The 27,719-nt window shown below is 44.2% G+C and overlaps 1 protein-coding gene across 1 annotated transcript in view; it reads left to right on the top strand.

The window, feature by feature from the left end:
* The window catches only part of LOC124620107 (kinesin-like protein KIF26A), a 455,794-nt gene that overhangs the window by 418,996 nt on the left and 9,079 nt on the right, over nucleotides 1–27,719 (top strand). Inside the window, exon 17 of the mRNA XM_047146776.1 lies at nucleotides 12,860–13,308. Within this exon, the coding sequence (XP_047002732.1) occupies nucleotides 12,860–13,308 (449 nt within the window). The remainder of the gene's footprint in view (nucleotides 1–12,859; nucleotides 13,309–27,719) is intronic.

Raw genomic sequence — 27,719 nt, 5'->3', positions numbered from 1 at the left:
TTCTGTCAGAGACAGCAAAGGACTTGGAAGAGCAGTTGAACGGAATGGACAGTGTCTTGAAAGGAGGGTATAAGATGAATATCAACAAAAGCAAAACGAGGATAATGGAATATAGTCGAATTAAGTCGGGTGATGATGAGGGAATTAGATTAGGAAATGAGACATTTAAAGTAGTAAAGGAGTTTTGCTATTTGGGGAGCAAAATAACTGATGATGGTCGAAGTAGAGAGGATATAAAATGTAGACTGGCAATGGCAAGGAAAGCGTTTCTGAAGAAGATAAATTTGTTAACATCGAGTATTGATTTAACTGTCAGGAAGTAGTTTCTGAAAGTATTTGTATGGAGTGTAGCCATGTATGGAAGTGAAACATGGACGATAAATAGTTTAGACAAGAAGAGAATAGAAGCTTTCGAAATGTGGTGCTACAGAAGAACGCTGAAGATTAGATGGGTAGATCACATAACTAATGATGAGGTATTGAATAGAATTGCAGAGAAGAGTAGTTTGTGGCACAACTTGACTAGATGAAGGGATCGGTTGGTATGACGTGTTCGGAGGCATCAAGGGATCACCAATTTAGTGCTGGAGGGCAGCGTGGAGGGTAAAAATCGCAGAGGGCGACCAAGAGATGAACACACTGAGCAGATTCAGAAGGATGTAGGTTGCAGTAAGTACTGGGAAATGAAGAAGCTTGCACAGGATAGAGTAGCATGGAGAGCTGCATCAAACCAGTCTCGGGACTGAAGACCGCAACAACAACAACAATAATATGCAAAAAACTGGTGATTTCTCAAACTGTGGAACAATCGAGAATGGGGTGCTGCAAGGTTCGGTCTTGGTCCTCTGCTGTTCTTAATATATATTAATGACTTGCAATTCTATATTCACGAAGATGCCAAGCTGGTACTTTTTGCCGATGATACAAGTATAGCTATCACAACCAACAGACAAGAATTACCTGGTGAAATTGTAAACAATGTTTTTCAGAAAATCATTAAGTGGTTCTCTGCAAATGTGCTCTCATTAAACTTTGACAAAACACAGTATATACAGTTCCACACAATAAATGGAATGACACCATTAATAAATATAGACTTCGATCAGAAATCGGTAGCTAAGCTAGAATATTCTAAGTTTCTAGGTGTATGCATTGATGAGGGGTTGAACTGGAAAAAACACACTGAGGATCTGCTGAAACGTTTGAGTTTAGCTACTTATGCTATTAGGGTTATTGCAAATTTTGGCGATATACATCTCGGTAAATTAGCTTACCATGCCTATTTTCATTCTCTGCTTTCGTATGGCATCATATTCTGGGGTAACTCATCATTGAGTAAAAGATTGTTCATTGCACAAAAGCGTGTAATCAGAATAATTGCTGGAGCTCATCCAAGATCATCCTGCAGACACTTATTTACAGAGCTAAAGATCTTCACTGTAGCCTCACAATATATATATTCACTTATGAAATTTGTTATTAACAACCCGAATGAATTCAAAAGTAATAGCAGTGTACAATGCTACAACACTAGGAGAAAGAATCATCTTCACTACGCCAGGTTAAATCTAACTTCGGCTCAGAAGGGGGTAAATAATGCTGCTACAAAAGTCTTTGGTCACCTACCTAATAGCATCAAAAGTCTGACAGATAGCCATATAGAATTTAAACGGAAATTAAAAGAATTTCTTAATGGCAACTCCTTCTACTCATTAGATGAATTTTTGGATATAGTAAATGGGTAATTTCCCCAACCCCCACAAAAAATTAAAAATATTAAGTGTCATGTAATATTTTGTGTAATGTAATATCTTGTATAGACACCTTTTATTAACCTGACACGTTCCACATCATTACGAAGTGTCGTATTCGTGATCTATGGAATAAGTACTAATCTAATCTAGTCTAATCTAATAATACGCTAATAAAGTGATCAAATAGCGTGCCGGTTTAGAATCTAGTAGTGTATTTCTGTTTATCGCTTGACCACATTGTTGTACATTGAGATGACGTACGCCATGAGATAGCGATGTGCATACCGCATACACTAGGAATAAAAGTGCAGTGCATTGGCGTAGCGGTCATTTGTACTCAGATGATTCTTCTGAAACGGTTTCATATGTAATTATGACCGCAGACGGGAAATAACAGACTTCGAACGCGAAATGGTAGCTCGAACTAGACGCATGGGTCATTAAATTTATGAAATCGTTAGGAAATTGAATATCCCGAGATTCACAGTGTCAAGAATGTGTCGAGAACACCACATTTCAGGCACTACATCTCACCACGGACAACGCAGTGGCCGACTGCCTTAACTTACGAGCGTTTGCGTGCAGTTTTCAGTGCCGATAGACAAGTAACACTGCGTGAAATAACCGCAGAAATCAATGTGTGACGTCCGAAGTTCGCATCCGTTACGACAGTGAGGCGAAATTAGGCGTTAGTGGAGTACGGCAGCAGACGACTGAGGCGAATGCCTTTGCTAACAGCATAGTATCACCTACAGCTAGCCGGCCACTGTGGCCGAGCAGTTCTAGGCACTTCAGTCCGGAACCGCGCTGCTGCTACGGCCGCAGGTTCGAATCCTGCCTCGGGCATGGATGTGTGTGATGTACTTAGGTTAGTTAGGTTTAAGTAGTTCTTTGTCTAGCGGATTGATGACCTCAGATGTTAAGTCCCATAGTGCTTAGAGCCATTTGAATCATTTTGTGAAGTCCCATAGTGCTTAGAGCCATCTGAACAATCACCTGCAGCTTCTCTTCTGGTCTCTTTACCATATCGGTTGGACCGTAGGCGATTGGAAAACATTAGCGTGGTCAGATGAGTCTCCAATTTCAATTGCTAAGAGCTGATGGAAGGATTCGAGTGTGCCACAGACCCCGAGCTATTGGTAGGGTTCGAGTGCGACGCAGATCCCGCGAAGCCAGGGGCCCGAGAAGACTTCATCATCGAGATTCGCCAAGAAAGTCTAAATTCACTTATGGACCCAAATTGTCAACAAGGCTGTGAAAGATAGTTTTGGCTCCGTAATGGTGTGGGCTGTTTTTACATGAAATGATCCTCCCAACTGAATCGATCATTGACTGGAAATGATTATGTTCGGCTACTTTGAAGACATTTCCCAAACAACGATGGAATTTATATGGATGACAGTGCGCCACGCCACTGGGTCACAGTTGTTCGCGATTGCATTGTAGAACATTCCGGACATTTCGAGCGAATGATTTGACCACCCATATGACCCGATATGAAACCCGTCGACCATTTATCGTACATCTACATCTACATCCATACTCCGAAAGCCACATGATGGTGTGTGGCGGAGGGTACTTTGAGTACCTCTATCGGTTCTCCCTTCTATTCCAGTCTCGTATTGTTCGTGGTAAGAAAGATTGTCGGTATGCCTCTGTGTGGGCGCTAATCTCTCTGATTTTATCCTCATGGTCTCTTCGCGAGATATACGTAGGAGGGAGAAATATACTGCTTGACTCCTCAGTGAAGGTATGTTCTCGAAACTTCAACAAAAGCCCGTACCGAGGTACTGAGCATCTCTCCTGCAGAGTCTTCCACTGGAGTTTATCTACCATCTCCGTAACGCTTTCGCGATTACTAAATGATCGTGTAACGAAGCGCGCTGCTCTCCGTTGAATCTTCTATCAACCCTATCTGGTATGGATCCCACACTGGTGAGCAATATTCAAGCAGTGGGCGAAAAAGTGTACTGTAACCTACTTCCTTTGTTTTCGGATTGCATTTCCTTAGGATTCTTCCAATGAATCTCAGTCTGGTATCTGCTTTACCAACGATCAACTTTATATGATCATTCCATTTTAAATCACTCCTAATGCGTACTCCCAGATAATTTATGGAATTAACTGCTTCCAGTTGCTGACCTTCTATTTTGTAGCTAAATGATAAAGGATCTTTCTTTCTATGTATTCGCAGCTCATTACACTTGTCTACATTGAGATTCAATTGCCATTCCCTGCACCGTGTGTCATTTCGCTGAAGATCCCCCTGCATTTCAGTACAATTTTCCATTATTACAACCTCTCGATATACAACAGCATCATCCGCAAAAAGCCTCAGTGAACTTCCGATGTTATCCACAAGGTCATTTATGTATATTGTGAACAGCAACGGTCCTACGACCCTCCCCTGCGGGACACCTGAAATCACTCTTACTTCGGAAGACTTCTCTCCATTGAGAATGACGTGCTGCGTTCTTTTACCCAGGAACTCTTCAATCCAATCACACAAATGGTCGGATAGTCCATATGCTCTTACTTTGTTCTTTAAACGACTGTGGGGAACTGTATAGAACGCCTTGCGGAAGTCAAGAAACACGGCATGTACCTGGGAACCCGTGTCTATGGTCCTCTGAGTCTCGTGGACGAATAGCGCGAGCTGGGTTTCACACGATAGTCTTTTTCGAAACCCATGTTGATTCCTACAGAGTAGATTTCTAGTCTCCAGAAAAGTCATTATACTCGAACATAATACGTGTTCCAAAATTCTGCAAGTGATCGACGTTAGAGATATAGTTCTGCACATCTGCTCGACGTCCCTTCTTGAAAACGGGGATGACCTGTGCCCTTTCCCAATCCTTTGGAATACTACGCTCTTCTAGAGACCTACGGTACACAGCTGCAAGAAGGGGGACAGTTCCTTCGCGTACTCTGTGTAAAATCGAACTGGTATCCCAACAGGTCCAGCGGCATTTCCTCTTTTGAGCAATTTTAATTGTTTTTCTATCCCTCTGTCATCTATTTCGATATCTACCATTTTGTCATCTGTGCGACAATCTAGAGAAGGAACTACAGTGCAGTCTTCCTCTGTGAAACAGCTTTGGAAAAAGGCATTTAGTATTTCGGCCTTTAGTCTGTCATCCTCTGTTTCAGTACCATTTTGGTCACAGAGTGTCTGGACATTTTGTTTTGATCCACATACCGCTTTGACATAAGACCAAAATTTCTTACGAGTTTCTGCCAAGTCAGTACATAGAACTTTACTTTCGAATTCATTGAACGCCTCTCACATAGCCCTATTCACACTACATTTCGCTATTAAGACAACATACTCTGCGTAAAAGTATATAGTTTCATATAACCGAGAGGTCAGTTCGCGCACAACACCGGCAACACTTTCGCAGTTATGGACTGGTATAGAGACAGCATAGCTCAATTTTTCTGCAGAGGATTTAGAACGACTTGACTCCACGCCACGTCGAGCTGCTGCACTACGCCGGGCAAAAGCAGTTCCCACACGATATTAGGAGGCATCCCATAACTCTCGTCACCTCAGTGTACATTATTTTACTTTCTATAAACATTACGATTGTTGATTTGATCTGAACTCGCATTTCGTTATTGTGTGGCTTAAAAAATGGCTCTGAGCACTATGGGACTTAACATCTGTGGTCACCAGTCCCCTAGAACTTAGAACTACTTAAACCTAACTAACCTAAGGACATCACACGCATCCATGCCCGAGGCAGGATTCGAACCCGCGACCGTAGCGGTCCCGCGGTTCCAGACTGAAGCGCCTAGAACCGCGCGGCCATACCAGCCGGCCGTTATTGTGTGTCTAACCATGAAACTATATACTTGTACCCAGACTATAATGCCTTAATAGTGAAAACATCTACGTTACTTCCGGCAGATAATTGCACAACCAACTCGTTAACGTAAAGTATTAGACCTCCTAGCAACAAACAGACATGAACTTATTGAGTCAGCTAACTCAGAGGAAGGTATCACTGATTGTAAGACTGTGATTGCAACTATGACCATGAGTTTTACAAGAGAAAAGTAAGACAGAAAAGCATTTTTGCTGAGCAAGAGTGACAGGATACAAATTTCAGAGTATGTGAATAGTCAACAACAAAAATTCAGTACTGAGGCTGAAGATGTGGAGCAGAAATGGAAAAAATTCAGAATCATCGTTCAATAAACCTTAGACAACTACAAAGTCTTGAGGAATGGGAAAGACCAATCGTCGTTTAACAGCCTTGTCGGAAAACTGCTACGTAAACAAAGAGAGTTTCATCACAGACTCAACAGAAATCAAAACCTAACTGGCAAATAAAAAAGCTGAACGAAGCGAAAATGAGAGTGAGTAGAGCAATGATAAAAGCGATCGATGACTCTGAAAGTAAAATTTTGTCAATCGATACGAGTAAAAACCCGATGAGGTTTTGGTCTTACGTAAAATTAGAAAGCAGTTAGAAATTCTCTATTCGTTCACTCAGTGGCCATATTGGTACTGAAACTGAAGGTAACAGAGAGAAGGTCGAATAATGACTTTGGTCTTATCAAATTGTTTCACCGCGTAAGATCGTAACACGGTCCCTCCTACCAATCATCGAACGAACGTCGAAATGGCGGATATTGAGATAGCATATCGCGAAGCAGAAGAGCAACTACAATCGCTTAGTAGTGAAAAGGCATCACGACGAGATGAGATACCTGTAAGATTCTACAAAGATTATGCGAAAGAACTTGTTCCTCTTCTAACAGTAGTTTTCATAGGTCACTGAAGCAGCGAGGGGTACTGACTGGAAGAAAGTGCAGGTCATCCCGTAAAACACATGCACATAATCGTAGGCCTATATCGTTGACGCCGATCTGTTGTGAAGATAAGGAACCTGTTTTATCCGGCCGCTATGGCCGAGCGGTTCTAGGCGCTTCAGTTTGGGACCGCGCGACAGCTACGGTCGCAGGTTCAAATCCTGCTTCGGGCATGGATGTGTGTGATGTCCTTAGGTTAGTTAGGTTTAAGTAGTTCTAAGTTCTAGGGGACTTATGACCTCAGATGTTGAGTCCCATAGTGCTCAGAGCCATTTGGACCTGTTTTATGCTCAATGATGATGTAAATCTCCTCTATAAAAATTAGCCGAGATCCATAGCGCTGTAAACAACGGCACTGAAGTTGATGCCGTGTTCCTTGACTTCAAGAAGGCATTTGACACCGTCCCGCACTGCTTATTACTGAAAAAGATACAAGCTTATCAAGTATCTGACGAGACTTGCGACTAGACACAGAACTCCCTTGCAGATAGAACACAACGTGTCGTTCTTAAAGGGACAAAATCGAGAAATGTAATTTCCAGAGTATCCCAGGGAAGTGTGATAGGGTTACTGTTTACAGTGTATAAAAAAATGGCTCTGAGCTCTATGGGACTTAACTTCTGAGGTCATCAGTCCCCGAGAACTTAGAACTACTTAAACCTAACTAACCTAAGGACATCACACACATCCATGCCCGAGGCAGGATTCGAACCTGCGACCGTAGAGGTCGCGCGGTGCCAGACTGTAGCGCCTAGAACCGCTCGGCCACCCCGGCCGGCTACAGTGTATGTATAATGCATATATGATCTAGTGAAAAGCGTCGGATGCTCTTTAAGACCGTTCGCAGCAGGTAATGTGGACGTCTATAAAAAAAGTACCAACGTCAGAAGATAGCATATATTTGCAGAATGAGCTGCAGAGAGTTGATGAATAGTGCTCTGGCAGTTGGCCCTGTACGTAAATAAATATAATGTACTGCACATACACAGGAAAAGAAATATACTACTGTAAGATTAAATTATTGACGGCAAATTGCTGGAAACAATATCCACCGTAAAATATCTGTGAGTAACTATCCAGAGCGTTCGTAAGTGGGATGACCATATGAAACAGGAAAAATAGATGACAGACTGAGATTCATAAGAAGAGTCTTAAGGAAATCTGCAACTCATCCACGAAGGAAGTGGCTTACAAGGCTCTTATTCGACCGATTCTTGGTATATTGTTTATCAATATGGCTGATGGAAGGGATGGGGTGGATCAAACACAGAGTGGCACGTTTCGTCGCGGCATCATTTAGTCGGCGCGAGAGCGTTCCAGAGGCGCTCAACAGACTGCAGTGCCAGACGTTACAAGAAAGGAGTTGTACATCACGGAGAGGTTTGCTATTGAGAGAGTACTTTCCGGGAAGAGTCCGCCAATATATTACTTCCTTCCAAATACATCTCGCGAAATGGCAATGACGAGAAATTTTGAGAAATTGGAGCTAATACAGAGGCTTTCCGACAATAATTCTTGCAACCAATCGCGAGTGGGACAGGGAAGAAGCGATCAGTTGGCAGTACCAAAAGTAACGACCACCACACACCGTTAGGTGGCTTGCGGAGTATGACGTAATGTAAATTACTAAACGGCTAAACTGGTTCGTAGTTCATGCTGCACAAACCTAGTTGCAGGTTGCTTATCTAAAGGCTTTCAGAAGCAACAAAAATATCATTTTCAGTAATCCATATAATTATCGAGTAAATATAAAAATTAAAAATGCTGTCATAGCCTACTCATTAAAAGACAAGTACAAACTTTGTATGAGTCTTGAGGCAGCGTAACCCATGGCGCGCAGACTACCCCGACTACATTCACCTACTCTTTAAGAATGAGAGCACTTAACCATTTCCAACAAACTTTACAAATATTTAGGGTATTCCGAATGTAAATTTCGATCGGCCGCGAAATACAAACCACTGTGAAAATCAAAAATATTTTATTTGCAACTGTTAGCTATAATTTCCGGCTATTTATCTCTTTAGCCGCCGCTTCGACTTAGACATTTGTCGTGGAGTTACACCAACGTTCCAATATGCTCGTCATAGAAGGCAGCCGTCAGTGCTTTCCGCCACGTCTCTACGCTGGTCTAACGCCGATTCGAATTGAATAAGGATTTAACATCAAGAATATCCATTGTCCGGTATGGTATTTCACAGCCATGTGCCAAAATGTTGTCTTCATAGCTAGCGGTTCATGTGAGCAGAAACGAAACTCAGAGGGAGCCATTTACGAGCTGTATTGTGGGTGATCAAACACTTCCCATCGAAAACGCTGCGGGAGCATCTTCATTGCCCCTGCAGAATGCGGCCAGGGATCGTCTTGAAGAAGGTAACGCATGACAGTTACATTATGTGGGCTGCATACCTTCAGGCGTAATTTCTCCTTGTGCCATCGTACTTGGCAGGAGACACTATTTTCTAGGCATCATTATGTGCTCAGAACTGTAAAATGTAACGTGGCGCGATTGACGGGCGTACTAGAGAAACTGACCAACACGTCTGTGCAAAGCTTGGGATTTGCATAGTGGTTTCCATTTCGTGACCAATCGCAACTTACTTTCCGAATAGCCCTCTATGAAATTTTTTCTCGTTGACACTACTCACAAAATAATGAAACGAAAAAAGTTTATCGCCAACTACCTGTTTGTTTTTCGTGCAGTAAAACTTCACCATGAGGCACGACGTTTTAATTTATTACTTCTTTACGATTAATTCTATTAGCAACACATTTTGCAGACACATACGTACGAGAAAAGTCGCCGCCATTCTAGTGATCTCGATATCATAAGATGGTATTTTCTTGTATATGTGTATAATCAGTTTAAATAAAACTTTCTTAAACTTTGCATGTGACTTGATTATTTTTTATTACAGTAAAAGTAAAGGTGGCTCAAGATATCTTTAGCGCCCCCTCCTTGAGGTTTTTCTGAATCCGCCACTGCTTTCTCCACGCCATGTAAATTGAGCAAATCGGTTGGTTCTTTTGCCTTAAGTGTGGTCTATGGTTGGCCTTAGCTGGCTTGTAAAAACACCATTAGTTCTTGGGCGGTCCCTGAGAAAACCCAAAAAAACCATGATTTTATGATTTTATTGGTATCAAAAGTACCAGCTATGCAGATGGGCACTTCTATCATTTCTACTCATGGTATCAGCAAACTTTTTACCATGTGTCCTTAAAATGATATTCTAGGGGAACCTTAAAACTACTTCCGTCGATATCGTTATCAATTAGCGAGATCAGCAGGTTCAAAGTTACCATACTTAACGCACGTAAAATATGTGTGTCACATCTCGTCTGATGGGTAAATGTAACTTTAACTGGCGTAATGAACGCGTTGAAAGTTTTCTGGGATCACTGCAAGAATCCTAAGGTCACCAAACTAAGAGTTATGTTTTTAGTTGCAATTTTTCACCAAAAAACCTTTATGATGCGCTGTTTGTGTGTAATACACACTTCATACCTATAGAGGACGTCTTGACATGAAAATTATTCGATGGTGCTCCTGGCAGTTTAAACATGTTACAAAAAATTATTTTGTCGTACGAAATTATTTGAACTTTCAAATCAAACACCGATTTTTTTTCTTTACTGTAGGTGTAGCCTAAAAACATTTTGCAGTACTATGTAAAGTACTGTAAAATGAACTTGCGCTGGATGGGAGACGATTTCGTGTTAACCTTATATTATGCGTAGTTATTTGCTATTTATACCCCACAATATGTAAGTATATTTAAAAAAACTGTCAAAACTGTACTAGCCCACATAATTCGTGTTATACACTGAAGAGCCAAAGAAATTGGTACACCTGTCTAATATAGCGTAGGTCCCCAACGAGCAAGAAAATTGACACCATTAATCCTACCATTACAGAGCCTCCAGTAGCTTGACAGTCCCCTGCTGACATGCACGGTCCATAGATTCATGAGGCTGTCTCCATACCCGTACACGGCTATCCGCTCGATACAATTTCAAACGACGAGGAAACATGTTTCCAATCATGAAGAGTCCAATGTCGGTGTTGACGGACCTAGCCGAGGCATAAAGCTTTGTGTAGTGCAGCCATCAAGGGTACACGAGTGGGCCTTCGGCTCCGAAAGCCCAAATCGATGATATTTCGTTGAATGGTTCGTACGCTGACACTTGTTGATGGCCCAGTATTGAAAACTGCAGCAATTTGCGGAAGGGTTGCACTTCTGTTTTTTTGAACGATTCTCTTCGGTCGTCGTTGGTCCCGTTCTTGCAGGATCTTTTTCCGGTCGCAGCGATGTTGGAGATTTGATTTTTTACCGAATTCCTGATACTCACGGTACACTGTTGAAATGGTCGCACGGGAAAATCCCCATTTCATCACTCACTCGGAGATGCTGTGTCCCATCGCTCGTGCGCCGACTGTAAAACCAGGTTCAGACTCACTTAAAACTTGATAACCTGCCATTGTAGTAGCAGTAACCGGCCTAAGAACTTACATAGGCGTTGCCTACCGCAGCGCCGTATTCTGCCTGTTTACATATCACTGTATTTGAATACACATGTCTATACTAGTTTTTTTTGAAGTTTCATTGTATGAGCAATACAGCATGCTGTAACAGGAAGAAAAAGGAAACCAAATGATGAATTTTTCTGTCACAGCACAAAAAGGGTAAATATGTACGGAACTCATATGTACCAACGTTTGCTGAACTATCGTTGAGGAGACACTGTTGAATGCCACTTGCTTCCACTAGATGGTTTATTTCTCAATAGTTGCACTTCTATTCGCCCGTACACATCTCCGCAGCCGTCATTCACCCCCCTCATCTATGGCTCGTGGTGCTTCACCACCTAAGTTCCCTCGGCGCCGCCGGCCGGAGTGGCCGTGCGGTTCTAGGCGCTACAGTCGGGAACCGCGTGACCACTACGGTCGCAGGCTCGAATCCTACATCGGGCATAGATGTGTGTGATGTCCTTAGGTTAGTTAGGTTTAAGTAGTTCTAAGTTCTAGGGGACTGGTGACCTCAGAAGTTAAGTCCCACAGTGCTCAGAGCCATTTGAACCATAAACAAAGGCAATAGTTTCCTGTTATTACTGGTAAGTGAGAAAGATGTTTATGACCAAGAGTAACATATGTGAGCTCGGCGAAGTATTGAAGTGAAGTTTGATATGTTTTAGTTTTGTGCTGTTTTCTTTTTTTTTAATTTTACCCTTTTTGAGGAAGTTGTATGGTTAATACATATTTCTTTTTATTTTTACTGCAGTATCCCTCTGTTTCCATTACAGATAAAAAATATTCGAACGAAACCTGATTTAAACAATGAAAGTTTCCAGCATCAATATAACAAACACCCAAAGCTTCAAACTAGGTCTTTTGTTTCAGGTTTATTCATAATCCCTTCTCAAACCATCCCGTGAAGCAACAGGCATCAATTCAGAATAAATATTACTGCACATAGCGAAATATCATGACACTCGTTATCCAGAGGAACACAACGCAACTGGTAATGAAACTGGTTTCATAAGTGGAGTAATGTTTCAAATGACTCTAACCACTATGGGACTTAACATCTGAGGTCATCACTCCCCTAGACTTAGAACTATTTAAACCTGACTAACCTAAGGACACCACACACATCCATGCCCGAGGCAGGATTCGAAGCTGCGATCGTAGCAGCAGCGCGGTTCCGGACTTAAGCGCCTAGAACCGCTCGGCCACAGCGGCCGGCTGAGTGGAGTAACATCTATTCTGATAGAATGCGTATTGTTTCGCAGAATGGTTTGAGAATTGGTTATAAATAAAAACCCGAAACCAGCATCATCAAGTAACAGAAACACATGTTTTGCATCTTTCGCTGTTTGTCATATTGAAATAGTATCACAAGTTGCTGACCCTTCAACTTTCCAGCTTGTTGCAAATCCACATCCATAATTTCAATTTTGCTATAAATACTGTTTATTTTTGAGTAACAGACAGGAGGACAATTATACATCAAAAAAATGTTCTATAGGTTATCGGCGCTTTATACATCCTCATTCAGTCTGTAGGTGGTAGCTTTCGTTTTCTAGGGGAATCTATCGTAAGACACTGATCGCATAGCAAACAAGGCGATAGAAATGAGGTAAGGCCCGATAGGTACGCAGCACAGCTGACGTACAGGTAACACGGCTGCTAGGAAACCTACCATAGCCTACGCTTGCTTGCTACAGTCTACGTTAGCCTGCGGTAGATTCACAACTCTATCTGGCCCACTGGTCCTTGCTGTCCACAGTGAGGCGCAGCGCAGCATGCGGCGGTCGGCGAGTCCCCAGCCGTCTCCAGGGCGGCGGCTCCTGCACAGGACCCTGTTGCTGCGAATGGGCTGCAGCGGAGCTGGCGAAGGCTACGGGGGCGGCAGCGGCTGCGGGGGCGGCAGCGACCTGGCGGCGCTGCGACTCCCGGACGGCGCGTCCAACCCCAACATCTGCAGGGAGCCGGGAAACGGCGCCTCCGGCTCCGACACGGAGGAGGAGGCGGCAGCGGGGGCGGCGGGGGCGGCCACGCCGGAGGCGGGGGTGGGGGCGGGGGCGGCGGAGAGCGCTCTGACGCTGCACAAGGCGCCCTCCGAGGACGTGGCCTGCTGCAAGGATAGCTCCGGCTACGGCAGCCTCCCCACCGACGGCTACAGCTCCGCGTCCACACGGCTCTCGGACCTCGAGCTGCGAGCCACCTCGCGCACAGGTACGTTCTTCAATAACTTACCTGAGGCTGTCCAGGTGCACAACTTCCTACTTCGCACACCGCGTATTTTTGTCCATAGCATGCTATTAACCCTTCATGTAGGTATGACCTTACATTATAGGATCAGAAATATCCAGATATCTATTAGAGGTCATTAATAAAGGGAGCGTCCACCGTTCGCCTTTATGACTTTTTGAACCCTGCTCGGACCACATTCAGTGAGGTGTCTGATTGTATGTGGAAGAAGGACAGCCCATTCTTCCCCAAGAGCCGAACCCAGGGAAGATACTGATGTTGGTTGCTCGGGTCTGGATTGAAGTCGAGCCGGCCGAAGTGGCCGTGCGGTTAAAGGCGCTGCAGTCTGGAACCGCAAGACCGCTACGGTCGCAGGTTCGAATCCTGCCTCGGGCATGGATGTTTGTGATGTCCTTAGGTTAGTTAGGTTTAACTAGTTCTAAGTTCTAGGGGACTAATGACCTCATCAGTTGAGTCCCATAGTGCTCAGAGCCATTTGAACCATTTTTGAACCTGAATTGAAGTCGACGTTCTAACTTATCTGAACACTGGCTCATTGGGTTCAGGTAGGGACTTCAGACAGGCCAGCCCATTTCAGGAATGTTATTGTACACTCCTGGAAATTGAAATAAGAACACCGTGAATTCATTGTCCCAGGAAGGGGAAACTTTATTGACACATTCCTAGGGTCAGATACATCACATGATCACACTGACAGAACCACAGGCACATAGACACAGGCAACAGAGCATGCACAATGTCGGCACTAGTACAGTGTATATCCACCTTTCGCACCAATGCAGGCTGCTATTCTCCCATGGAGACGATCGTAGGGATGCTGGATGTAGTCCTGTGGAACGGCTTGCCATGCCATTTCCACCTGGCGCCTCAGTTGGACCAGCGTTCGTGCTGGACGTGCAGACCGCGTGAGACGACGCTTCATCCAGTCCCAAACATGCTCAATGGGGGACAGATCCGGAGATCTTGCTGGCCAGGGTAGTTGACTTACACCTTCTAGAGCACGTTGGGTGGCACGGGATACATGCGGACGTGCAATGTCCTGTTGGAACAGCAAGTTCCCTTGCCGGTCTAGGAATGGTAGAACGATGGGTTCGATGACGGTTTGGATGTACCGTGCACTATTCAGTGTCCCCTCGACGATCACCAGTGGTGTATGGCCAGTGTAGGAGATCGCTCCCCACACCATGATGCCGGGTGTTGGCCCTGTGTGCAGTCCTGATTGTGGCGCTCACCTGCACGGCGCCAAACACGCATACGACCATCATTGGCACCAAGGCAGAAGCGACTCTCATCGCTGAAGACGACACGTCTCCATTCGTCCCTCCATTTACGCCTGTCGCGACACCACTGGAGGCGGGCTGCACGATGTTGGGGCGTGAGCGGAAGACGGCCTAACGGTGTGCGGGACCGTAGCCCAGCTTCATGGAGAACGTTGCGAATGGTCCTTGCCGATACCCCAGGAGCAACAGTGTCCCTAATTTGCTGGGAAGTGGCGGTGCAGTCCCCTACGGCACTGCGTAGGATCCTACGGTCTTGGCGTGCATCCGTGCGTCGCTGCGGTCCGGTCCCAGGTCGACGGGCACGTGCACCTTCCGCCGACCACTGGCGACAACATCGATGTACTGTGGAGACCTCACGCCCCACGTGTTGAGCAATTCGACGGTACGTCCACCCGGCCTCCCGCATGCCCACTATACGCCCTCGCTCAAAGTCCGTCAACTGCACATACGGTTCACGTCCACGCTTTCGCGGCATGCTACCAGTGTTAAAGACTGCGATGGAGCTCCGTATGCCACGGCAAACTGGCTGACACTGTCGGCGGCGGTGCACAAATGCTGCGCAGCTAGCGCCATTCGACGGCCAACACCGCGGTTCCTGGTGTGTCCGCTGTGCCGTGCGTGTGATCATTGCTTGTACAGCCCTCTCGCAGTGTCCGGAGCAAGTATGGTGGGTCTGACACACCGGTGTCAATGTGTTTTTTTTCCATTTCTAGGAGTGTAAATAAACCACTGGCTCTCAAATGCTGCTTTGTGATATTATGCATTACCATAATGATACACTCAATCATTGTCTCCGAACTGTTCATCTACTGTACGCTATACACAGTGCTGTAAAATGTGTTCCTATCCTCCCGCATTAATATTTTCTTAAACGCGTTAAGACAACCACACCCTAACCACAAAAAATCCTCCAACTGTAACACTGCCTCCTTCGTACTTCACTGTTGGCACTACACATGACAGCAGGTGATGTTCTTCAGGCAATCGCCTAACGAAAGCCCTTCCATCTGACTGCCAATAAGGACAGCGTGATCCGTAACTCCAAATTACTCTTTTCCAATCCGCTGGCCAGTAGCGTCGCACATTGAGCGTCGCTTAGCATTCACTTCAGAATATGTCACTTATGAGGGGCTGCTCGACTAATAAACCCCATTCTAACTTCCTACGCACAGTCATTATGCTAACTGGCTGTTGGTAGCTCTTTGGAACTCGTGAGTAATTCCTTTCTCTCGTTTCATGTCACTTTTTTCAACCACTCTCAGCAATGCTCTAGGTTCGTGCAGTGTTCCTGGTCCTGGTTTACGTATGGCTGATTCTTCGCATTTGCACTTCACAGTCACATCACCAACAATCTACTTGGGCAACTGCAGAAGGGTTGAAATGTCCGTGATGGGTATGCTACTCAGACGACACCCAGTTACTAGTCCATGTTCTAAGTCACTGAACCACTCTGCTGCTACTGCGCATCTACCGACAATATAATACCTCCCGCCTCCTTTATACTGGCAGCTCCACGACTCGTTGCGTCTAGTGGTCAGTTCTGCGTTATATATGGGTGACCAGATACTTTTGATCAGATAGCGTATCCACTCGTGGCCCGCTCATTCTCAGCGGGTTCGAGGGATATTTACGTCCGCAGCATTCTGCGACTTATATCCGACGCAAATGACAAGTTTCAGTCCGTCAGTGGTATAATGTTATTAGTTCATCGTTCCTCCGCTAGATGGTACCTCTCGTTAGCTAAGAAAATGCATTCTCGGCCAGCTATAAAGTTTTCCACAGTCATACTGGGAAAGATAAAAAATATGGCAGTCGTTACACTGAAGATAAAGTAGCTTCTCGAAGGGATTTGGAAGTTTCCAGGGATTTGCTCGAGATGCGAACCTCTCATCACTTTACAAACGAGTTAATGTATCAGATTTTTTTTGTTTTAAGCATGTAAACCTTTTATGGCTATATACATAAAACACTAATTACAATTGTTTTATTAGCTTTGGATTATGCACCCATAGACTAACGAGAAAGGTTAGAAAAAATTTGAAATTATGTTTAAAGTCTGTCGGAAGTCGCTAAATGCTCTCATTATCAAACATTGGATGGGTATAGTGTGCGTAATTCGTGCTCCATTTGAAGATAAGTTACTTCTTCACACATCACAATGTTTATAATATCACATTTCCCTAACTATGTGTCGTACAATGCAGGCACATTGAGTAGCATATGTTGAACTGCCTGCAAAATCTACTGCAAGTTTAGTTAGTAGTAAGGAAGTAATAAATTAAAACGACCAGCCTAATGATGAAGTTTTAAGACATGGGTAGGGAAAACGGAATAACCGATAAACGTTTTATTGGTGAGTGATGCAAGCAGCCGCAAATACTTATTCAAATGTTTATTTCAGTGCCATAACTGGTTTCAGGCTACCACCCTTTCACTTACATAGATGTTTCGATGAACAGCGTGTCGTTTGTTGCTGCAATGAGTTCCAGTTGATGGCAGTTTGTTTTGTTGCGGTCCATATGGTTTTCCACTTCTATATATATGATGCTGAATTGTAAACAGCACACGTAGTGTAAATAAATTACTGAGGTACACTTCATAAGTGTGAGCGCCATAGATGTGCTATATCTGTGATGCTTTTTTACTTATTTACTTATTTACTTTGTAGACTGATTTTTACTCGTGTCATAACTATGACTACCATTTCTCCATAGCTTTGCTTGGATGTACATTCATCACATATAAATTGATCACACCTCCTTCTCCTCCCACTCTCTGCGTTCTTCCCTCCCCCCTCCCCCTTGGTCTGTCCATCTCGTCCTCCTACCTCTATCTATCTATCTATCTATCTCTTCTCTGTATTTTCATCTTCTCATCACCCTCTCTTTTTCCGTTTTCTCCACCTCCTCTCTCTCTAACCACATCTTCCTCTCTCTCCCTCTAACCACATCCTCCTCCTCCCCCTCTCTCTTTCCATCTCTGACCCCTCTTCCTCTTCCACCTGCCCACCACCTGCCACCTCCCTCATGGATCTCCCCCCCTCCTCCTCTGTCTCTATCAATTTCCTTCTCCCCTTCGCTATGTCCATCCTCTCCTCTATCTATATCAATATGTCGTCAGCCATGCTCATTGGCATATGTAGCCAATGCAATACAGTTCAATAAAGCAGCCAATACCTCTCACAACATGCCTGTCATGCAGAGCAGGCTACACATCAGGGACTGGTAAATTATTTATTTGCCCCTGATGTACAGGTCGCCATACAAAGCATGTTGACAAAGCATGCCGATACTACTCCAACATAACATGTCTGCCATGCAGAGCAGCCTACATGTTGTGGCCCAGAAAATTGTTTCTTCTCCCCTGACATGTAGGCTGCCCAGCAAAGCAGGTTGATTTGGTTGGCCAATACTGTTCCCCTATAACACGTCTGGTGTGGAGGACAGTCTATACACATGGGGATTAAAAAAAACGTGTTTTTGCAGACATTTCCACTCCTATTGAAACTAGGCCACAAACTATACAGTGCTGATACTTGTGAGGACTATTGTTTCTGTGCCGAATTCAGCTGGAATCAATACAGTGCTTTGGGAGAAGATTCCAGACTCACATAAATAACCTCTGCTTTACAGATATAACAGATTACATGACCATCATAGTTGTGTGTATATGCATTATAAAAGTAAAATAACAAGGCAAAGGCCCGCATCTCGTGGTCGTGCGATAGCGTTCTCGCTTCCCACGCCCGGGTTCCCGGGTTCGATTCCCGGCGGGGTCAGGGATTTTCTCTGCCTTGTGATGGCTGGGTATTGTGTGCTGTCCTTAGGTTAGTTAGGTTTAAGTAGTTCTAAGTTCTAGGGGACTGATGACCAAAGATGTTAAGTCCCATAGTGCTCAGAGCCATTTGAACCATTTAACAAGGCAAAGGAATTGACCAAATCTACATTTAGAAAACGTTTCTCCAAGTCCGAGTCATACCTAGGGTATTGTCACTGGCTACCAATAAATCTCGTTCTGAGCATGAAAATGGACATTAGCAGATATGGCTGACTGTTCTTGGCCACACTCACTCTTGCTGTCACCGGATGTGAAGCTCTGTGTGTAAATTAGCCCAACCAGCACCAGTTTTTATTCGATTAAAGGATCTGCAAATAACGCAGTCCTTGTTGTAACCCTCTGGAAGATGTTCATGCGGCTTCATCCAGTCTTGATGCTTAGATTTACACAGTGTCAGTCTTTCCTTTTCTAGATGTACTACCAGAGGCTTTGAAGTCTGAAGGAAATTTTTCCTTGCTTTCATCTTAGGCTGAGAACGCAGCACAACGAACTATGTTTTACAGTGTGGAGACTTTGAAATAAAATTTCTTGGTACTAGCATTTTAGCCAGAACAATTCATCATCAAGAGCGCTTGTACAGGGAGACAACAGAAATTTATTAAAACCGAAAAAATATAACAGAAAGGAAAAGGCAGTTCAATTAAACAAATGCGGATGCCAACTTTGTACATAGGATGTAAGTCTAACGCTCAGTTACTTTTAATGGAGAATGATACTACCTGTCGGAATGCCGGTGTCCTCTATACACCCCATAAGTTGTCATGAATTTGAAATTTCGTAGAATATTAGAAGTAATTACCTGTTTTATACCTAGAGATGTCTCCCTCAGACAGGGACAAAAAGCTTGTTTGGTTTCACAGCTCTAACATCAGACGTGTTTGGAGACTAAGGCATGGAAATTCAGGTCCTCCTGTTATGTCGGCAATTAATATTTTTATTGCCTAAACATCTTTCTGTACGTTTGTGCCAGCACAAATAGATACTTTTATTCAATATTCAGTATAATGTCAAGTTTTGTAGGTGTTTCCATTTATTATTAAATACCTCGCCATAGTTATTTCTCGTGGTTCCTATCCTCATCTGTATACTCGTATGTTCTAGGAATACACACAGAAACACGGTTCATTTTTTCAATGAACACCACCCGCAATCTAGAACATCAAACGTCACGAAACACGCTGCTTGTGTGTTCCTGTTGTATATGAGTTGAACATCAACAAAGACCTTGCAGATAAGAAGTACACTCGTGAAATAACGTTTCAAAAATACATACAAACCCTCACTCTATAATAAAGTAATAGTTCGACGACACATAAAAACAGGATTGGCAGGCATTGTAATTGCTTTCGAACCATAAGCCACAACTAGAAAAAAATCAGCTTATGTTATCAAAGCCATATGCAACACACAAAGAGCGTCACTGTAAACATGTAGCGTCATCATATACAGGGAGTTTCAAATTTAGACGGCAGAACTGAACTAGAAAAGAAGTCAAGTAAACATGGTCTCTAAAATGCATACCTAGTGGCACCTCTTTATTTTTTATACTGGGGAATGAGACTTTCACTCTGCAGCAGAGTGTGCGCTGATATGAAACTTACTGACTGATGAAAACTGTGTGCCAGACCGAGACTCGAGCTCGGGACCTTTGCCTTTCCCGGGCAAGCGCTCTACCGACTTTATTTATTTTTTTACGCTCTATCCGACCTTTTTTTAACGAATAAAAACCTGTATTATTTGAAAATAATAGACGATGTTCTTCATAAAATTAAACACTAGTCCTTAAAAACGTAAAACATAAATAAATATATTTTCTCAACATCCTTCTTTTTTTTTTTTTTTTTTTTTTTTTGTAAACTTAAATAGGTATACAGACTCAACATCAGCAGCAATCCAATTTTTTTATATTTTTTTATAGGGGAACACATGGGAAAGAAAACAAATAGGCTGCAGATAAAGAGCTATGCGTGAACAGGATAAACATGTCTAAGGAAAAAAACTTTGAAGATGAGGAGAAAAGAGAAGTGAAAGAAATCAGGAATACTTGCTGCGCCATGCTCCACATTGGCGCGCCATCAGAACAACGTCCATTCTATCATTGACCATTAGAAGGGGAACGTCGGATCGTCCAGTCTTGGCTGGTAAGTTTCTTTGAGATTCCAGCTCCGAGGCGAGTTGGCGAAAATACCCTGTAAATAGTTCGCGAAAGTGGCCCGATAGTGTCGATGTCGGCGAAGTGTGTTTTGGTATACTTACAGGCGTGTCCAAAAGTCCGCCGGATCGACGATGTCGTCCTGAAAGAAGTAATTGATAGTCATGCCACTGATCTATGGGATAGTGTGCCACTTAGACGATGGAAAGCAGGTCCCGTCAGGGTATATCATCATGGTAGGAGAAACGTGATGCGGGGTACTCGGAGGTAGAAAGCCACAATCTTCTGTACGAGGGTACAGACAGCTACTGCTGGCCCACACTCAAAACGATGTAAATTTGTATTTTCGACATTGCATTTGAGACACAGGGGTGAGTCCACCAGCACGATGCGATGCAGTTTCTGTTTTGTAGTATACTTGCCGTTAGCGAGAAGGTACCACGAAGCGGTGGGGTCAGTGGTGTGGTATGGTTGGTGGATCGTTTTCCAAACTGTAGGCCATGAACCATCGGGGTGACGTGCTTCGACGGGGTTTCGGGGTGGGTATGTTCGGAGGAGGCGGTAGATGTCGCGGGTGGTCGTCTTCCTGGTCCTGGGGAGCTGGGTGCATATGTAGCTGTATTCCAAAAAGAAACGGCCGATGTGGGACATAGGAGGTGGGATGTGTACCAAAGACGTCGGTGGGCGTCTCGAAACAGGTCCGAGCTCGGTGGTCAACATTCCAGCAAAACTTGCTCAATGACGCTAAGCACTATGGGACGTAACATCTGAGGTCATCAGCACTTAGAACTACTTAAACTTAACTAACCTAAAGACATCACAAACATCCAAGCCCGAGGCAGGATTCGAACTTGCGACCGTAGCAGCAGCACGGTTCCGAACTGAAGCGCCTAGAACCGCTCTGCCACAGCGTAAAACTAGCATTTTGACTTTTTCATTGATGTAAAGTGTCGTGGTCCTGGCTCTCACATTAACCAGATCGAGGCCACCATCCCGCTTCGGTAAGGTGAGAGCATCATACTGGACTTTGAAGATGTGTTCGGAACATATAACATACCCGAAAGTCGTCTGTAGTCTGGCTGCCATTGTCGCAATGATGGGCAGAATCTGTGCGGTGTGAGGTATGCGGGCTGCCAGATGGGCACTGACGAAGGTGACTCTCTGGCATATATTCAGCGGGCATAGTAGGTGGTTTTCTATGTTTGCCCGGATGCGTTGTAGTAGCGCCCGAAAACTGATCGCCGAGGTGTGGCGAATGTCTCGCGTGTACACCAATCCGAGACAGCGAAGGGTGGCCACCAGTTGAAAGGGGACTTTTCTGTCTGCGGGAAGGCCACGGCCGATCCTCATGGCGCATGATTTTGCGACGTTCATGGCGCTCCCTGGGCTCCTCCCGCGGGAGGTTCGAGTCCTCCCTCGGACATCGGTATGTGTGTGTTGTCCATAGCATAAGTTAGTTTAAGTAGTGTCTAAGGACAGATGACCTCAGCAGTTTGGTCCCTTAGAAATTCACACACATTTGCATATTTGAGGGCTCTCTGCCCCTGCACTGTAACAGGTAATCCTCTGCATCGCAGCTTGGGCGTCGGCCGCTGAAAGTACGACTAGGGCCAAGTTGTCCACGTAGGCTCGGCAGCGGAACGCATGATCCCGGAGAGGAATACCTGTCAAGCGTCGCCGTAATCCACAAATGAGTGGTTCCATCGCAATGGCATAAAGCACTGTCGACAGTGGGCAACCCAGACGCAGTGAGCGTTCAATCCGTATAGGTTCTGTAAGGCTGCCGTTGACGAGAAGCCTGAACGTTGCCCCACGAAGGATCCACGTAATCGCTTGCATGAACATCGTGGGAATCGCCATCCGGTCCATCACTGCGTTGAGGAATGCGTGGCTGAAGCGGTCAAACACTTGACTGAAGTCGATGGCAGTCGCGAGTGTGTTGCCGCAGCAGTCACATCTCTATATTCACTGAGGGTTGTCTGTATATTACGATCGCCGCCTAAGGAGGTTTAGCCGGCCGCGGTGGTCAAGCGGTTCTAGGCGCTTCAGTCCGGAACCGCGCGACCGCTACGATCGCAGGTTCGAATCCTGCCTCGGGCATGGATGTGTGTGATGTCCTTAGGTTAGTTAGGTTTAAGTAGTTCTAAGTTCTAGGGGACTTATGACCTCAGATGTTGAGTCCCATAGTGCTCAGAGCCATTTGAACCTATGGAGGTTTGTCCGTGGGAAACAATTTCTCGTAATACATGCTTGAGTCGTACAGCTAGAAGGCGTGTGAAAATCTTGAATTCGGAATTGAGTAATGTGATCGGCCGATAACTATCGTGTTCCTCCTGCAGGTTTCGGGACTGGTATGAGTAAGCATTCTATGAACATTGGTGGCGGGATTGCTGAGCTGGACCAAAGTTCCCAGTACATGTCTCTCTATCGTGGCAGCGGTAAACCATCTGGGCCGGGAGACCGATTCAGTGATCCTTTGGCCACAGCGCCATGGACGTCGTCGGTGGTCACTTTCGCAGTCAGGAAGGTTGCAGCCGCGGCGCTTAGGGTACAATGTACCTCTTGGGCAACCGCATCAATGGCCTCTGCACCGCCAGGTACTTCTTGATAGAGAAGGTTGTGCTACTACTGTATTTTATTACAAGGGTGAGTCAAATGAAAACCTTAAATTTGTAATAACGAATCGAAATTTCGCGCCGTTTTCCTGTGAGTTGGTAAGCGTGCTACAAACAGAGTGCAGAATGGCCTGTAGGTGGCAAGCATAGTGCATATGCACACGTACTGTCGCAGTATCAGTATAACGATGGCCGCCCCAGTTGCGACTTGCACCAGAGAAGAACAGCGTTCTGTTATTCGGTTTTTGCGCAGTGAATGTCTGAAACCTATTGAAATTCATCGACGAATGAAGGTTCAGTACGGTGCTGCATGTTTGTCACAGCAGCAAGTCTAGGAATGGAATAGAAAGTTCGCAAATAGTGTGACTTCAGTGGAAGATGCTCCTCGTCCAGTTCAGGCACAACGAGTTGTGAATCCACAGAACATTGCAAAGTTGAAGTCATAGTGAAGGAAAACCGCCGAGTGACACGGAATGACATTGCAGCATGTTTACAGATTAGTCATGCCACATGGACTACCAAAACAATTTTTTTTCTAAAGGAATTTATGCACTTTGTAAGCGCTGGAGGACTTGCATTGAGCGTGGGGGAGATTATGTTGGAAAGTTATACAGCTTTGTACCACTTCTGCACAATAAATAACATTTAAAAAATATTTAGGTTTTCATTTGACTCACCCTCGTATTTAAATCAAAGCGTCAATAATAAGATTCGCTGATGTCATTCCTGGCGTCAGTGAAAGTGTGGAAGTACTGCAGGACCTGTTGAATGGAATGAACAGTACAATAAGCACACACTGCGGGTTGAAAGTAAACCGAAATAAAGTTATGAGGAGCAGCAGAAATGAAATTTGTGATAGCCGGCCGGAGTGGCCGAGAGGTTCTAGGCGCTGCAGTATGGACCCGCGCGACCGCAACGGTCGCAGGTTCGAATCCTGCCTCGGGCATGGATGTGTGTGTTGTCCTTAGGTTAGTTAGGTTTAAGTAGTTCTATGTTCTAGGGGACCGATGACCTCAGAAGTTAAGTCCCATAGTGCTCAGAGACATTTGAACCATTTTTTGAAATTTGCGATACACTTAACTCCAAAATTGGGGCCCACAAAATACAGGAACTGAAAATATTTTGATACTCTGGAAGCCAAATGTTACGTTATGGACAAAGGAAGGAGGACCTAAAAAACAGACCAGTACAGGCAAAGAGGGCATTCTTGGCCAAAAGAATTTTGTCAGTATTTGAGGGAGAAATTTCTAACAACGTACGTTGGAATACCGCGTTGTACGGAAGTGAACCATGGATTGCCGGAAAACGAGGAAAGAAGGGAATCGAAGCGTTTCAGACGTGATGTTGTAGGAGGATGTTGAAAATTAGTTGGTCTGATAAGACATGAGAAGTTTCTCCGCAGAATCGCTAAATGAGGAATGTGCGGAAAACATAGAAAACACGAAGGAACACAAGGATAGGACATTTATGAATACATCAGGGAATAACTGCACGGTAACTGATAAAGCTGGAGAGGGTAAAATCTGTAATGGAAGGCAGGGATTGGAATACATACAGAAAATAGATGACGACGTAGTGTACAAGTGCTACTCTGTGATGAAGAGGTGGACACAGGAGAAATTCGTGGCAGGCCGAATCAGACGAGCCAGAAGGCAGATGATCCCACAAAAGAAAGAAATACCTGTATAAAAGTACACGGTAATGATGTCACAAATGTGCCGAAGCGTATTTGGGCAACTGAAAGTTTACATAATAGGTAAACCTCAATTCCCATAAGCTAGGAAACGATTTTACACATTAAATGCGGCCTGCCAGTTGAAACTTAATGGAAACAAAAGGCTCACTCGGCACGCTCAGCGACTGATCATCGAGCAAAAGGCGTTTACAACAGTCTGTTAACGCCACAGGGAATAATCCCTACTTGTCTATCAGTTATTTCCATGTTATTCTAGCGTGAGTGGCAAAATGGGGGATGTTAACGTACTGCAAGTCTGGGCTGTTTTGGCCAGTCACCATGTTAAATGTTTAACTCGTGTAGATCTTGTTGTTTCACATCTTACTGGACTGTCACTTTTTCTGTCAGTGCTCTTCATGTGTCCTTGTCATTCATGTTTCCTGTGAAAATGTGTGAAGGCCTGACAAACAGTTAAAAAACAGCGAGAAACAGGTTATGCTTATTGTTTTCAAGATATTTTCGTGAAACAATCCGTCATTATCGATGCGGCAGAAGGGTTAGATAAGTATGACCGATGACATGATTCCACACCTCCAGTGGATCTTGTTTAAGATCTAGAAGGCGATCCTTCAGATACTAATTGAACAGTGATATCAGGTCTGTTTCTGCTCCAGTTTACAAATTATCCTTTTTTTTTTTTTTTGCTACTTTGCAATGCTTAATCCATAAATCAAATTTCTCTTCTCTGTTCTGTGACGAATCAACGTATTGTCCATTCTCACTAACACTCGTTTCAACAGCTGTAAGCAATTCCTCAATGGAACTGATAGCCTTCGAACGTGCAAAAGCATCTCGTTAGGTACACGTTCTCGAATCCAGGATTGAACAACGTTGATATGGCTAGTATGTTCACACGTTCAGCTGATAGTAAGCGATTTCTGATTTTTGTTACGATATTATACTCTTTAGATTCTCTCTACAATAGTCTGCGTTGGTTGTGTGCCAGATATTTTGGTTGGGTTGTTTGGGGGGCGGAGACCAGACAGCGAGGTCATCGGTCTCATCGGATTAGGGAAGGACGGGGAAGGAAGTCGGCCGTGCCCTTTCAAAGGAACCGTCCCGGCATTTGCCTGGAGAGATTTAGGGAAACCTCGGAAAACCTAAACCAGGATGGCCGGACGCGGGATTGAACCGTCGTCCTCCCGAATGCGAGTCCAGTGCTCTAGCCACTGCGCCACCTCGCTCGGTCCAGATATTTTGGTATTCAAGATATTAGTTATTGGGATTTCTGTTCTGAATGCAGAGTACTTTTCTACGCATGTTTGAGGACTAGCGATTTCCATATGGTGCAGAATGGCACAACCATTTTCCAGATCTATAATATCCGCAATTGGTGATATGGGTGGTGCGGAGTGTGGCAATTGACGATATTATTAACCACTAGCAATATTTAAGCCGGTATTACGCGACGCACCTAACGTTTATAAGTCAAGTATAGACAGACCTGTAGTCGCAGTCACGAGCCACGGCGATCGAGTTTAACTTGGTTCTGCTCACCTACGTCACCCAATCTCCGGCAGCCAATGAGACAGTTCAGTAGTGTTCTAAGCGTTCTCTGCTCTGAACAACGTAGGCAATGCGAGCATTAAACGTGGTCGTAGTGAGTTATTTAGTGAATTTTTATTCGCCGCGAGTTGTCATTGCTGACGGTGGTGGTAAGCGACAAAGCAAGTGAGAGACATAATTTGCAGAATACACGTTTTCTTCACACGCTAAGCATGTGTATGCGCGTACCGCAAATGTCGCAAGGAACCGGCAACAAACCACGACCGTGTCTCGACCTACGGGAATAGCCATCGCCCATCCTGATAATGAAAATTAATTTTCGAAACGTGTCATATTAAGCTTGAAAATATATGTAACTAGTACAGTGTTTCATTATTTAAATCGTGACTGACACAGTTGCAGACATTCCAAAAACATCGATAATGACGAATGAAATTAAGAAATACCACCTCTTAAATGAGTATGATGTGTGCAGATATGCGGAGCCGCTTTCATGATGGCAAACTGAGATGTCTGTTCGCTGATTCCCAAATAATTTTCGTTGTAATAGTTCTTTCATAATGTGGGCCCACAGTAATAATATATTTCTTTAAAGTCGGTACCGCCATTAGCTTGTTTTTTATTTGCAGTGTTATATTTACACGATCATGATTTCGGCTTTACAAATGGCTTTGAGCGCTATGGGACTTAATATCTATGGTCATCAGTCCCCTAGAACTTAGAACTACTTAAACCTAACTAACCTGGGTGTTGTGTGCTGTCCTTAGGTTAGTTAGGTTTAAGTAGTTCTAAGTTCTAGGGGACTGATGACCATAGATGTTAAGTCCCATAGTGCTCAGAGCCATTTGTAAAGCCGAAATCATGATCGTGTAAATATAACACTGAAAATAAAAAAGTCCAATGGCGGTACTGACTTTAAAGGAATTTTCGTTGTTCTTTATGTCCTCATACTACAGCTCACGAAGATAATTATGATGAACATTTCGAGATTTTTTACTCGCTGTCCACGGTTTCACCCACAATCATTTTTCTTTTCAAACAATGCCCTCGCCGGCGACATATGCTGTTGTACAGGCGATAAACTATTCCGCTTTCATTCCCGAGAAAAAAAAGTTAAGTTTTACAGTTGAATAGTAATTCCAGACAAATAGTTTGGTCAAAGAAATTCGACGACAGCGTAATACGGACCTCAGGTTTCATTGACTTGTGTCGGCCGGCAATAACATTAAATAGTTTATGTCGTATAGACG

Source organism: Schistocerca americana, chromosome 6 (assembly GCF_021461395.2).
Source record: "Schistocerca americana isolate TAMUIC-IGC-003095 chromosome 6, iqSchAmer2.1, whole genome shotgun sequence".
Classification (NCBI taxonomy): domain Eukaryota; kingdom Metazoa; phylum Arthropoda; class Insecta; order Orthoptera; family Acrididae; genus Schistocerca; species Schistocerca americana.
Note: the sequence above shows the minus strand (reverse complement) of the source record. Positions and strands in the feature narration are given on the sequence as shown.